Genomic DNA, 14,659 nt, shown 5'->3' with positions numbered 1-14,659 from the left:
TTCTTGATTTTTAAATGCATAAATCAGCTCAACTTGGCACTACGATATTCGGGTTTTGAGTAGAAATTTTTCACGGGGCCTCACATCCTCCCCCACTTAAGATCATTCGTCCTCGAATGAGGATCAAGGCTCGCTTATCAGGAATGCTTATGCAAATATCAGGTTTTCACAACATGAAATACATCCATAGTTCTAAACTTGGTTAACTCCCTAATTTCCAAATTTTTTTTTGCCAGAGTTTCCCTTGTACCTAGGCCTTATCCATCCGTCAAATTGCCCCAGAAACATATCTTATCAGCATAAACATATTTCACAAACATAATATAACCTGTACAACATCAACCATGTCCGTATAGGCAATCATATTGCCAAAAAGGGGACGGTGTTACATAGATCAAGCCAACAGATAAGTGTTCATAGGAGCTAAATACATAAAAGCTATTACATGACTATTCAAACAAACGTGGATACTTCTTTTTCATTTCATCCTCGGCTTCCCAAGTAGCTTCCTCAACTTGCTGGTTTCGCCATAATACTTTCACGGATGCAATTTCCCTATTTATCAACTTCTGAACTTGCCTATCAAGCATGGCAACTGGAACTTCTTCATATGATAGCTCTTCATTAACCTCAATAGTCTCAACTGGCATGATGGTGGATGGATCCCCTACTACCTTTCTCAACATAGACACGTGAAAGACCGGGTGCACCAATGACATCTCGGGTGGCAGCTCGAGCTTGTTAGCCACCTGGCCAATCCTCTGAATGATTCTGTATGGTCTGACATACCTCGGACTTAATTTTTCCTTCCTTCCAAACTGCATGGTACCCTTCATAGGGGAGACCTTCAAAAACACCCAATCATCTTCTTTGAACTCTAAATCTCTACGACGAACATCCGAGTAAGACTTTTGGCAACTCTGAGAGTTTTCAATCTCTCTTTAATAATCTTGACTTTCTCCATGGCCTGATGCACGAGGTCCGGCCCTATCAATTCTGCTTCTCCAACCTCGAACCACCCGATGGGAGACCTACATCTCCTTCCATACAATGCCTCGAATGGTGCCATTTGGATGCTAGCATGCAAGCTGTTGTTGAAAGCAAATTCTATAAGTGGCAAATGGTCATCCCAACCACCCTTGAAATCAAGAGTACAAACACGCAACATGTCTTTAAGCGTTTGGATAGTCCACTCTGCTTGCCCATCGGTTTGTGGATGAAAAGCTGTGCTAAGATTTACTTGTGTACCCAAACCTTGCTAAAATTTCTTCCAAAAGTTGGCTGTGAACTGAGCCCCTTGATCGGAAATGATTGAGACTGGAGTGCCATGTAATCTGACTATTTCTTTGATATACAACTGAGCATACTGTTCTGCTGTGTTGGTAGATTTGACTGGTAGGAAGTGCGCTGACTTTGTGAGTCGATCAACAATTACCCAAATTGAGTCGAACATGCGTGGTAACCCTACTACAAAATCCATGTTGATCATCTCCCATTTTCACATTGGAATTTCTATGCTTTGAGCCAATCCACTGGGCCTTTGATGCTCGGCCTTCACTTGTTGACAATTCGGACATTTTGCCACAAAATTCGCCATATCCCTCTTCATATTGTTCCACCAATAAATTTCCTTGAGATCATGATACATTTTTGTAGAACCTGGGTGCACGGAATACCTGGATGTGTGAGCTTCTGCCATGATCCTTTCCCGAGGACCGTCGATATCAGGAACACATAGGCGGTCTTGGTACCGTAGGGTACCATCATCCATGCCAACAGAAAAAGCTGTGATCTTGTGTTTGTAAATCTCCTATTTTAATTATGCTAACAATGGTTCGTTGAATTGTTTTTCCTTCACCTCTGCTACAAGCGATGATTCAACTCTATTCTGTATAATTACCCCTCCTTTATTAGAGTCCGCAAGGCGAACTCCCAAACTGGCCAGCTGGTAGACGTCTCTGGCTAACGGCCTCTGATATGGCCCCAAATGAGCCAAACTCCCCATAGATTTTTGACTAAGTGCATCTGCCACGACATTAGCCTTTCCCGGGTGATAGAGAATATCCATGTCATAGTCTTTAAGTAATTCCAGCCATCTTGTTTGCCTCAGATTCACCTCTTTCTGCTTGAAAATATATTGAAGGCTCATATGATTAGTAAATACATCAACATGAACCCCATACAAATAATGCCGCCAAATCTTTAGCGCAAACACCACTGTTGCCATCTCTAAGTCATGGGTTGGGTAGTTCTTCTCATGATTCTTGAGTTGCCTAGAAGCGTAGGCTATAACCTTGCCATGTTGTATCAACACACACCCAAGCTCGATTCTCGAAGCATCACAATACACCACAAATCTCTCTGTACCCTCTAGCAGGGCTAATACCTGTGCTATTGTTAACCTCGATTTCAACTCTTGGAAACTCTTTTCACAAGCATCCGACCAGTGGAATTTAGCTGCTTTCTGCGTCAATTTAGTCAATGGAGAGACAAAAGTAGAAAACCCCTCCACAAACCTCCTGTAGTACCCGACCAGACCTAAGAAACTGCGAATTTCAGTGCCAATTCTTCACTGCTGCAACCTTCTGAGGATCAACCATAATTCCTTCCCTGGGAACGACATGGCCCAAGAATGCGACAGATTCAAGCCAAAATTCACATTTTGAAAATTTTGCATATAATTGATATTGCTAAAGAGTCTGCAAAACTGCCCTGAGATGGTCAGCATGGTCCTCTCGACCTCGGGAGTATACCAGAATGTCGTCAATGAACACGATCACAAAAGAGTATAGAAAAAGCTTTAAGACTCGATTCATAAGATCCATGAAAGTTGCCAGGGTATTTGTTAGCCAAAAGACATCACCATGAATTCAAAGTGCCCATACTGAGTTCTGAAAGCTATTTTTGGAATATCCTGCTCCCTTATCTTCAATTGATGATACCCGGACCGCAAATCAATCTTTGAGAAACACGTAGCACCTTGCAATTGATCAAACAAGTCATCTATTCTTGGCAAAGGATATTTGTTTTTGATTGTAACTTTGTTGATTTGCCGGTAGTCAATACACATCCGCAGCGATCCATCCTTCTTTCTTACAAACAAGACCGGTACGCCCCATGGCGGCACGCTCGGCCGGATGAAACCCTTTTCTAGCAAATCCTTTAATTGTTCCTTTAGCTCTTTCAATTCTGCCGGTGCCATTCTGTAAGGTGGAATTGATATATGCTGTGTGCCTGGTATCACATCGATCCCAAAATCAATCTCCCTGTCTGGTGGAATCCCAGGGAGCTCATCTAGAAAGACATCCGGGAATTCATTCACAACTGGCACCGATTCAAGGTTAAACACCTCGGCATTGGTGTCCGTAACCCGGACTAGATGATAGATATACCCCTTATTGATCATCTTTGCGGCCTTAAGGTAGGAAATAAATCACCTCTAGGCACTACATTATCTCCCTTCCATTCAATAACAGGCTCGTCAGGGAATTCAAGCCTAATAGTTCTAGTCCGACAGTCAAGTTTGGCAAAGCATGAATAAAGCCAATCCATCCCCATTATTACGTCGAAATCAACCATCCCCAATTCAATAAGATCGGCCATGGTTTCCCTACCACGCACCGTGACAATACAACCTCTATAAACTCGAGCAACCAAAATTGACTCACCAACCGGGGTAGATACTGAGAAGGGTTCATGAAGTTGTTCTGGTTCTATCCCGAATTCTATAGCAACAAAAGGGGTAACATAGGATAAGGTGGAACCGGGATCAATAAGTGCATACACATCATGAGATTGGACAGTCAAAATACCTGTAACAACATCTAGAGAAGCCTCCGCAGTCTGGCGACCACTCATAGCATAGAACCAGCTGGGTCCTCCTGAACTCTGCGCACCACCCCTAGCTGCACCATGCCCTACGGGTGCTGGGGTACCTCGAGCTAGAGAGGGGGCTGAAGATGTGGCAGCTGCTAGACTGGATGGATGAGCTGTGCCCCTACCCGCTCCCTGGCAATATACACGACAATGTATCTGAATATGGCCCCTCATCCCGCATCCATAGCATATGGGCAACTCCATGTAGCAAATTCCGGAGTGCATCTTCCCGCACCTTGGGCACGAGGACCTCTGCTGCTGCTGGAACCTCTCTCCTGACCGACCCCGCTGATGGGATCCCTTATTTCCCTGACCGGGCCTAAAATGACTCCACTACTGCTAGCTGGGCCCTGATGGCGGTGCACTGGCTGAAGATTGTGCAACAGACTGGGAAGGCCCTGATGATCATCCCCTAAAAGCTGATCTTCCCCCACCTAGTGACTCTCTCATGTTTCCCGTAGATCGGGCCTTCCTGTTACCCTCTCTCTCCATTCTGTTCTTCAGTTTACGGTTCTCTGTGGCCTAAGAAAAAGCTACCATCTTCCCATAATTTATATCCGAATTCAATGCAGACGTAGAAGCCTCATTAATGGTCAAAGAATTAAGTCCCTGAACAAACTGGCGCACCCTAGCCTCCATTGTGGGAAACATATGAATGGCATACTGTGACAAGCGAGCAAACTCTATGTGGTACTGCCACACGCTCCTGCTACCTTGCCTCAAATTTTCAAACTCTGCTGCACGGTCTGCCCTTGTCTCAGCGGGTAGGAAATGATCTATAAAGGCATCAACAAACTCACTCCACCTCACCGGAGGACGCCTCTCCTCACGGGAATCCTCCCACAACTCAAACCGCGAATAGGCCACCCCTTTCAGATGGGAGGTAGCCAACTCTACTCCCTCTGTCTCCGTCACATGCATCACCCTGAGGGTCTTGTGCATCTCATCAATAAAATCCTGAGGGTCTTCTTCTGGATTGGCACCTGTAAATACCGGAGGGTCTAACTGAAGGAATCTGTTTACCCTAGAACTAGTAGAATCCCCTTGCTGGCTAGATGAACTGGGCGCAACATTTGACCTCTAGGCCTGAGAGGCCATTAACTAGGTCAGCATCTGAATAGCTCCCCTAAGATCCCCATAAGAAATACCAGAACCGGAAGCTGGGGCTGGATGCGGGAAAGAAGTATCAACAAGAGGGATAGTGGTACCCTCCGTAGGTGTAGGAACTGGGTTAGTCTGATCTGGAATGGAAGGATCCGACAGGGTAATAGCAGGGCGACTACCCTCACCCCCAACATCAAACAGTGAATCATCAGCCACTCCTGGGGTGGCATTGGCTTCTTGGCCAATTCTCGCTTTCTTCTTAGGTGCCATTTACTGAAAGATAGGACAATGCACTAATTAGGAAAGAAACAGTTTCACCGCACAATCCAGAATATCCAAGAAGGGTATTATTCCTAAATGCCCAAGTAGCCTCCAATTTATGGATGTGGTCGACTTCACACCGATAAGAAGGACTCTACTAGACACGGCTCTAAGACATCCTAGGATGCTTTAAAACCTTAGGCTTTGATACGAAGTTTGTCATACCCCAACCTCGGGAGGCGCGACCGGCACTCAATCGAGTGAACCCAACTGAGCAAGCCTTATCAAACACTTCCTACCCAACTTAATATGAATAAAGAAACCATGCTTTCATTTGTCTAGATAAGGAAAGTTATTATATTCAACATCTTTAGTTCATTTCATATCGCAACATTAAACAGTATATAAGTTAGCTTCAAAGATCCTAATAGTGTTAAAATTTATAGGTAGCACGAGTTTAGATTTACAACATGACTAATAGACTCCCCAAATACCCGTACATAACCCATACATGTGTCTACGGAGCCTCTAAGGGTACAAAAGATAAATGTGACCATGCCGGCAATAAGGCCCCTGCTATACCTCAAAAGTGGAAGTCCACAATAACAAAATATACACAATATAACCCTTTGAAGGAGAAAGGGGCTCACCAAGACTTTGAGAAGAAGTATGCTCCGCTACACACGATCGTCACTATCCGCTATGGAGCCACCCATATTCATTAAAAATGTAGCACCCCTGGCAAAATGGACATTAGTACCATAGAATAGTACTAGTATGTATAACTAAACAGCATTTTACTAGAAAGAACTATCAAGCAAGTACAAGTAAATTCCATGATCAAATCAAATATGCAAATCATATAATCTTTCACATAATTTCCATAACTTAGTTTGGGGTATTTCTTTCATACGTTCATCACTGTCCTCAATGCCACCGCTATCTTGAGCGGAGTCCGATCACGACCCGACCGGCTAGGTTGCCTCATTGAGGCATATAACCCAATCACCACTCTATTTCCTTTATTCGGAATTCAATATCAGCACATTACCACTATGTGTGCATCATGGTGTCCGATCACGACCCGATCGGTTAGGCCGCCTTACCTAGGCGTTGTTCCTTTCTAATTAATCATCATATCTAAAGCTTTATTTCACATATATCATAACAATTCCTTGGCACTTAGGGCCACAATTATCACAACATTTCTATTTTAAATCTCCATCTTGCAATTTGTGATTATAGGCACATACCAAAGCAGTTCAAGTTGCAAGTACAGGTAAGTGTTCACATCATTAGCATGAAAAATTCTCAGTTTTAATCTTGGCTTATAGCCTAGACATTTCAACCCATGATTTGTATTCTTTACACATCTTTAAGTATCTAGGATGGTTCATTACCCATATTGAGGCACATCCTTCATGTAGATATATATATATATAATTTCAAATCAATATAATCAGTACATCAACAAGTTCTAGTCTTACCACATTTGCGTAATGCCAACGTAGCTCAATTTCTAATAAAAGGGGGTTTTAGCCATACATACCTCTAGATAGCTTTCCTTACTCTTTACAAAATTCTGGAACTCTTAGCACTTCGATCTATTGTATAAGAATTACAAATTGAATCGAGAATTAGAGATGAGATTGAGATTCTAGCTTGTTTCGAGCATATTATCAAACACTAGAGGTGTATTGTGATTCTAGGTCCTTTTTGAGAGAAATTTCCATCATTATATACCCCATTTGCTTTCTTTTTCGTTTACTAGCTCCCAATACCCTAAGTTTTGATATGCATGCAAGGAATCAATTCTTATAACCATGAATTACCTCACTAATGACCCCTTATAGCTGAGTGTAGAAATAAGAACTGAGGTGATGAAGCCTTACCTCTTGGGATGAAGATTTAGGTGCCTTTACTTGATTATCTTCAAGTATTTAGCAATGTTTCATGGAGCAATTTGATGGGGAGAACTTTCCCTCCCTAAGACCCCTCTCTCTCACTCTAAAAATGCCTAGAAAAATGCTCAAAATGAGCTATAATACCGAATATAATAATAGGGGGGTCGGGTTAAAAATTAAAAAATTGGAGCCCCGAGTCGGATCTGCGATCGCAAAGTGGAAATGCGGCCCGTAGATTGGACCTGCAAAAAGGCTCCCAAAATTTGAACATTCTGCTTGAGTATGCAATGGAAATGCGGTCCGCATACATGTTCTGCGGTCGCAAATTGCACCGCAGAACTGACCTTCACAAAATCCCAAGGAAGTTATGCGGCGACTATACGGTCCGCATTTCGATTATGTGATCGCATATTTGACCGCATCCTTGACCTCAATTTTGACCAACACACTGACTCACTTTGCGGCAGATATGCGGTTCGCATACCTGGTGCACGACCGCATTCTAGACCGCATTTTTGCACTTTTCTGGAAAACTTTGATTCTTGATTTTTAAATGCATAGATCAGCTCAACTTGGTACTACGATATTCGGGTTTTGAGTAGAAATTTTTCACGGGGCCTCACATCCTCCCCCACTTAAGATCATTCGTCCTCAAATGAGGATCAAGGCTCGCTTATTAGGAATGCTTATGCAAATCTAAGATTTTCACAACATGGAATACATCCAAGTCGTAAATTTGGTTAACTCCCTAATTTTCAAAAAATAAATTTCGCCAGAGTTTCCCTTGTACCTAGGCCTTATCCATCCGTCAGATAACCCCAGAAACATATCCTATTAGCATAAACATATTTCACAAACATAATATAACCTGTACCACATCAACCATGGCCGTATAGGCAATTATATTGCCAAAAAGAGGATGGTGTTACATAGATCAAGCCAACAGATAAGAGTTCATAGGAGCTAAATGCATAAAAGCTATTACATGACTATTCGAACAAATGTGGATACTTCTTTTTCATTTCATTCTCGGCTTCCCAAGTAGCTTCCTCAACTTGCTAGTTTCGCCATAATACTTTCACGGATGTAATTTCCTTATTTCTCAACTTCCGAACTTGCCTATGAAGAATGGCAACTGGAACTTCTTCATATGACAACTCTTCATTAACCTCAATAGTCTCAACTGGCACAATGGTGGATGGATCCCCTACTACCTTTCTCAACATAGACACGTGAAAGACCGGGTGCACCAATGACATCTCGGGTGGCAGCTCGAGCTTGTATGCCATTTGGCCAATCCTCTGAATGATTCTGTATGGTCTGACCTACCTCGGACTTAATTTTCCCTTCCTTCCAAACCGCATGGTACCCTTCATATGAGAGACCTTCAAAAACACCCAATCATCTTCTTTAAACTCTAAATCTCTGCGACGAACATCCGAGTAAGACTTTTGGCGACTCTGAGCAGTTTTCAACCTCTCCTTAATAATCTTGACTTTCTCCATGGCCTGATGCACGAGGTCCGGCCTATCAATTTCGCTTCTCCAACCTCGAACCACCCGATGTGAGACCTACATCTCCTTCCATACAATGCCTCGAATGGTGCCATTTGGATGCTAGCATGGAAGCTATTGTTGTAAGAAAATTCTATGAGTGGCAAATGGTCATCCCAACTACCCTTAAAATCAAGAGTACAAGCACACAACATGTCTTCAAGTGTATGGATAGTCCACTCTTCTTGCCCATCGGTTTGTGGATGATAAGCTGTGCTAAGATTTACTTGCATACCCAAACCTTGCTGAAGTTTCCTCCAAAAGTTGGCTGTGAATAGAGCCCCTCAATCGGAAATGATTGAGACTGGAATGCCATGTAACCTGACTATTTCTTTGATATACAACTGAGCATACTATTCTGCTGTGTCGGTAGATTTGACTGGTAGGAAGTGCACTGACTTTGTAAGTCGATCAACAATCACCTAAACTGAGTCGAACTTGTGCGGAGTGCACGGTAACCCTACTACAGAATCCATGTTGATCATCTCCCATTTCTACATTGGAATTTCTATGCTTTGAGCCAATCCACCGAGCCTTTGATGCTCGACCTTCACTTGTTGACAATTCGGAGATTTTGCCACAAAATTCGCCACATCCCTCTTCATGTTGTTCCACCAATAACTTTCCTTGAGATCATGATACATTTTCGTAGAGCCTGGGTGCACGGAATACCTGGATGTGTGAGCTTCTGCCATGATCTTTTCCCGAGGACCGTCGATATCAGGAACACATAGGTGATCTTGGTATCGTAGGGTACCATCATCCATGCCAACGGAAAAGCTGTGGTCTTGTGTTTGTGAATCTCCTCTTTCAATTGTGCTAACAATGGTTCGTTGAATTGTTTTTCCTTCACCTCTGCTACAAGCGATGATTCGGCTCTATTTTGTATAATTACCCCTCTTTCATTTGAGTCCGCAAGGGGAACTCCCAAACTGGCCAGCTGGTAGACGTCCCTGGCTAACGGCCTCTGATATGCCCCAAATGAGCCAAACTCCCCATAGATTTTTGACTAAGTGCATCTGCCACGACATTAGCCTTTCCCAGGTGATAGAGAATATCCATGTCATAGTCCTTGAGTAACTCCAGCCATCTTCTTTACCTCAGATTCAACTCTTTCTGCTTGAAAATATATTGAAGGCTCTTATGATCCGTAAATACATCCACATGAACCCCATACTAATAATGCTGCCAAATCTTTAGCGCAAACACCATTGCTGCAAGCTCTAAGTCATGGGTTGGGTAATTCTTCTCATGATTCTTGAGTTGCCTAGAAGCGTAGGCTATAACCTTGCCATGTTGATCAACACATACCGAGCCCGATTCTCGAAGCATCACAATACACCACAAATCTCTTTATACCCTCTGGCAGGGCTAATACCGGTGTTTTTGTTAACCTCGATTTCAACTCTTGGAAACTCTTTTCACAAGCATCCGACCAGTGGAATTTAACTACTTTCTACGTCAATTTAGTCAATGGAGAGGCAAGAGTAGAAAACCCCTCCACAAACCACCTGTAGTACCCGACCATACCTAAGAAACTGCGAATTTCAGTAGGAGTGGTAGGTCTACGCCAATTCTTCACATTTTGAAAATTTTGCATACAATTGATATTGCTGAAGAGTCTGCACAACTGCTCTGACCCTAACTTGGCACTACAATATTCGGGTTTTGAGTAGAAATTTTTCACGGGGCCTCACACACACCCATAAACAAGACTCTACTAGACACAGTCTGTAGACAATCCTAGGACAGAACTGCTCTAATACCACCTTTATCACGACCCAAACCGATGGGCCGCGACGGGTGCCCGAATCCTACATGTCGAACATCCTTAAACATGCATCTAAGATATAAACAAGAATAACATACATGAGGGAAACCTGTCCAAAAGACATATGTACATATACATGCGGAATAAAGTGGGCGAGCTGGCAAGGATTCTATAAACAACAATATACCCAAGACTGGAAGCCGACAAGGCCACATAATATCCAACTATACATAACTGTCTACTGACCTCTAATAGAAATACAACTGTACAAAGATGAGACTGAGCCACGTCATACTCATATATATATATATATATATACAAGCATATTGTACCAAAATCAAAAGCAACTCCGGATCAAGTGGAGCATGCCAACTATCACTGATCAAGGATCCTAAGAAGGGGGACTGTCAGCTTGCCTACCTGCACCTGCGAGCATGAAACGCACGCCCCGAGAAATAGGGGTCAGTACGAATAATATACTGAGTATGTAAGGCATGAAAATCAGTACATAAAAGACATAGATGAATATGGAATAAAGAAATCCATCTGTAAGTTTGAATAACTTTGTAAATTCTGAAACATTTATAATGTCATGCACGTGCATATAAATGTTGTGTCATGCATAGGTATAGGTGTACATAACATCATCAAGCCTCTGAGGGCATCCCATATATGTCTGGACCCCTGTGGGCAACATCATCAACATATACCAAATAATCAGCTGGTGGTGAGTATATAACGCTTCAACCTTTTTCTCATATCCCATTTACATATAAATACGCGTATATAAAGCCTGTATATGGCTAAAATCGGAGACTCCGATTTTATGATCATTATGACATTCCATAGCACGTCTTCAGGAGGACTGAGGCACATTTCAGGGCTTGACCCCCGAGGGTTCCCTATGCTTGACCTCGGGGCAGAGCAAATCGACGGCTATGATGAACGAGTGGGAGATTCCCAAGGCAAGTGGTTAGAGTTGACCAAGTCTATAAGAATAATGCAAGTCCGTACCGTAATAAAGGGGACACTTATTATTTTTTGCAACATGATATTCAATAAAAGAACAAGAACATTCTCTGCTCTCTAACTTAAACACTCTCTATTGTCTTTCCTTTGATTTATTGCTTGCATTTATTGTGTTTCATTGATTGTTCTTCATTTATTACTCATCATTGATCATAAAGAACCATCATCAAGGCCCTTAGGACTATTAGTCCCCCATTGATCGGCCCCAGTCAAGCATTTAGCTGGACCCCAAGGACCTGCTTAGGCCAACTCGAGGCCTCGATCCATAGCTGTTTGGTTTGGATAATAACACTGCTCTTTACTCTTACTTTACTTTCCTAAATCATACTTAGCATCCATTGTTTAATAACTAGCATAAAAATAAATCACATATATTTAGAACCACAAAATCAAATCTAATTGTAATTACCATTTTCGAGGTAAACAGTTTGGCGCCCACCGTGGGGCCAAAAATAATAGTGATTGTTTTCGTGCTGGTTTACTGAAAACACAAGTTATTATTTACACTTTTTCTTGCCCAAGAATCTTTGATTTCAGGTCAAAATGTCTAACTCAGTGAATGCACATGAAAACAACGGTCTTGAAGACCATGGAGAGAATGGTGTAGCTGATCCAAGCATTGGTGTACCACTACGAAACCCTGAGGATGCATCAGAGCCAATCCCCGTGGATGTGGTCTCATGCCATGCCCAATATGTCGATATAAGCTCCCACACTAACAAGAGTATACGCCAAGAAAACCAACAAGAAGCTCAGAAAACCCCAGCTCGGGAGGAACAAGAGGTTAGCCTTCACGTCATTTTTGAGATGTTGCAGGCACAACAGTTGGAGATTGATCAACTGCAAATCCACCAAAAAACTCCAAGCACAACAGCACCAAAAACGGCTCCCCGAGTCGAATAGGTACCGGAAAGATCGAGCAACAATGGATCAGCAGTCGACCCTGCTATTATGAAGATGCTCGAGGACCTCACAAAGAGGATTGAATTGGGCTAAAAGAAGATAAAAACTAATGATAAAAAGGTGGAGACCTACAATTCAAGGGTTGATCAGATCCTGGGCGCACCCCCGATCCTGAAGGGTGTTGATTCAAAGAAATTCGTACAAAATCCATTCCCATCAAGTGCGGCTCCGAAGCCCATCCCGAAGAAATACAAAATGCCCGATCTCCCGAAGTACAATAGAACCTCGGATCCCAATGAGCACGTCACTGCCTACACTTGTGCCGTAAAGAGAAATAACTTGAAAGACGATGAAATTGAATCCGTCCTATTGAAGAAATTTGGGGAAACACTTTAAAAATGGGACATGATGTGGTATCACAACCTATCCCCGAATTCGATAGACTCATTTGCCATGCTGGCAGATTCTTTTATAAAGGCACATACCGGTGCCATCAAGGTCGGTACAAGGAAGTCCGACGTCTTCAAAATCAAGCAGAGAGAAAACGAGATGTTGCGAGAGTTTGTATCTTGCTTTCAAATGGAGAAAATGGAGTTACCACCAATATCTGATGACTGCAGTGCATGCCTTCACCCAAGGTTTGAATGAACGAAGCTCGGTAGCTTAGAAGCAGCTAAAGAAGAACTTGGTTGAATACCCGCCATGACTTGGGTGGATGTCCACAACTGGTATCAATAGAAGATTAGGGTCGAGGACAACCAATTGGGAGCCCCTCTGGCTCAGTATATCCTAGCAGGCTCTTGGCAAAGGAGCCAAAGCCAAACAAGGAAAGTAACAAACCATACACTGAAGATCAAAGAAATGCCCTAAGGCGTAACATACCCTGAAATGACCGAAGGGTAGACCGAGGTCAGAATCCTCAGGGACTCGTGAGCAGAGCTAGATTTGACCGATACACAGGGCTAATAGAGGCACCTCAGTTATCTGAGTACAATTTCAACGTCGATGTTTCGGACATTGTACCAGCCATAGGTAAAATCAGAAACACCAGGTGGCCAAAACCCATACTATCAGATCCATCGCAAAGGAACCCTAACCCGATGTGCAAATTTCACGACACACTCGATCATAGGACCGAAGATTGCAGACAACTCCAAGAGGAAGTATCCCGACTACTTAACAAAAGGCACCTTCGAGAGTTCCTCAACGACCGAGCCAAATATCAATTCTGGGAAAGAGAGACGAACAGGAAAAATGAAATAGAAGAACCACAACATGTCATCCACATGATTGTTGGGGGAGTCGACATCCCATAGGAACCCATTGTCAAACGAACAAAAATATCCATCCCCAGGGAAAAGCGAACTCGAGGTTACATACTCGAGGACGCTCTCACATTCAGCAACGAGGACATCGAGACCCTGTCTCAGCCTCAGATGCATTGGTAATTTCTTTTCTTGTGAATACATTTCAAATTAAACGTGTACTTGTGTATCCAGGTAGCTCGACCAACATTATCAGGTCGAGGGTGGTGGAGCAGCTTGGACTGCTCGACCAGATCGTGCCCACCTTTCGAGTCCTCGACGGATTCAACATGGCGAGCGAGACAACAAAAGGGGAAATCACCCTTCCGGTCAACGTGGATTGCACAACCCAAAATGTCAAGTTTCATGTCATTGAAGGAGACATGAGATACAACGCCTTGCTCGGAGGGCCATGGATACACTACATGAGAGCAGTGCCATCAACCCTTCATCAAACGATGAAGTTTCCGTCAAAGGACAGAATAAAAACAGTATATGGGGAGTAGCATGCTGCGAGAGAGATGTTCGTAGTGCACGATGTGGTACTTGCATCAGCGCCTTCAACATCAAAGGAGCCAAAGGATAAGCAAACAGCGAAGTAGCAATCACGGGCTACATCCTCGGCTGCTCCTGAGTGAACAAACCAGGGACCGTACCGCATCCCTGGAGCAAGCAGTGGAAGCATATCGAGGCTCGAAACACCATCACAACTAAGGTATAACCGCCTCCCATTTTATTTACTTCTTACACTAACCTGTGTGCATGCGTCTAGTTAGAAGAATCGAAGTACCTTCCAGTTTGAAGACCTTAGGGTTTAAAGCGTGCGTTGCACTCTTTTCCTTCGATAGGATTTTATCCCAAGAAGGGTTTTACCGGCAAGTTTTTTAACGAGGAAACATCTAGATTCTACCTAAGGAGAACTTAACAAGTATTCAAGGCTTCTCTTCGATCAAC

At 43.1% G+C, this 14,659-nt stretch overlaps 1 protein-coding gene across 1 annotated transcript; it reads right to left on the bottom strand.

Moving 5' to 3' along the window:
* Positions 1 to 449: 449 nt before the first annotated feature.
* Positions 450 to 5,250, bottom strand: LOC138875235 (uncharacterized). Its single transcript, XM_070154059.1, has 7 exons — positions 5,025 to 5,250; positions 4,414 to 4,859; positions 3,438 to 4,008; positions 3,098 to 3,294; positions 1,859 to 2,464; positions 1,010 to 1,138; positions 450 to 920 (listed from the first exon to the last, which is right to left on the bottom strand). The coding sequence occupies exons 1-7, from the start codon at positions 5,248 to 5,250 to the stop codon at positions 450 to 452; spliced, it is 2,646 nt and encodes an 881-aa protein (XP_070010160.1).
* Positions 5,251 to 14,659: the final 9,409 nt, after the last annotated feature.

Source organism: Nicotiana sylvestris, chromosome 8 (assembly GCF_000393655.2).
Source record: "Nicotiana sylvestris chromosome 8, ASM39365v2, whole genome shotgun sequence".
NCBI lineage: Eukaryota > Viridiplantae > Streptophyta > Magnoliopsida > Solanales > Solanaceae > Nicotiana > Nicotiana sylvestris.
Note: the sequence above shows the minus strand (reverse complement) of the source record. Positions and strands in the feature narration are given on the sequence as shown.

What these genes read in the sequence shown, in the direction of transcription:
- LOC138875235 (XM_070154059.1), bottom strand. Translation starts at nt 5,250, where the DNA reads ATGGCACCTAAGAAGAAAGCGAGAATTGGCCAAGAAGCCAATGCCACC. An exon ending in AGCCCCAGCTTCCGGTTCTG is followed by an intron (nt 4,860 to 5,024) that starts GTATTTCTTATG and finishes CGGTATTTACAG; the next exon opens with GTGCCAATCCAGAAGAAGAC. An exon ending in AGATAATGTAGTGCCTAGAG is followed by an intron (nt 3,295 to 3,437) that starts GTGATTTATTTC and finishes ATGTCTTTCTAG; the next exon opens with ATGAGCTCCCTGGGATTCCA.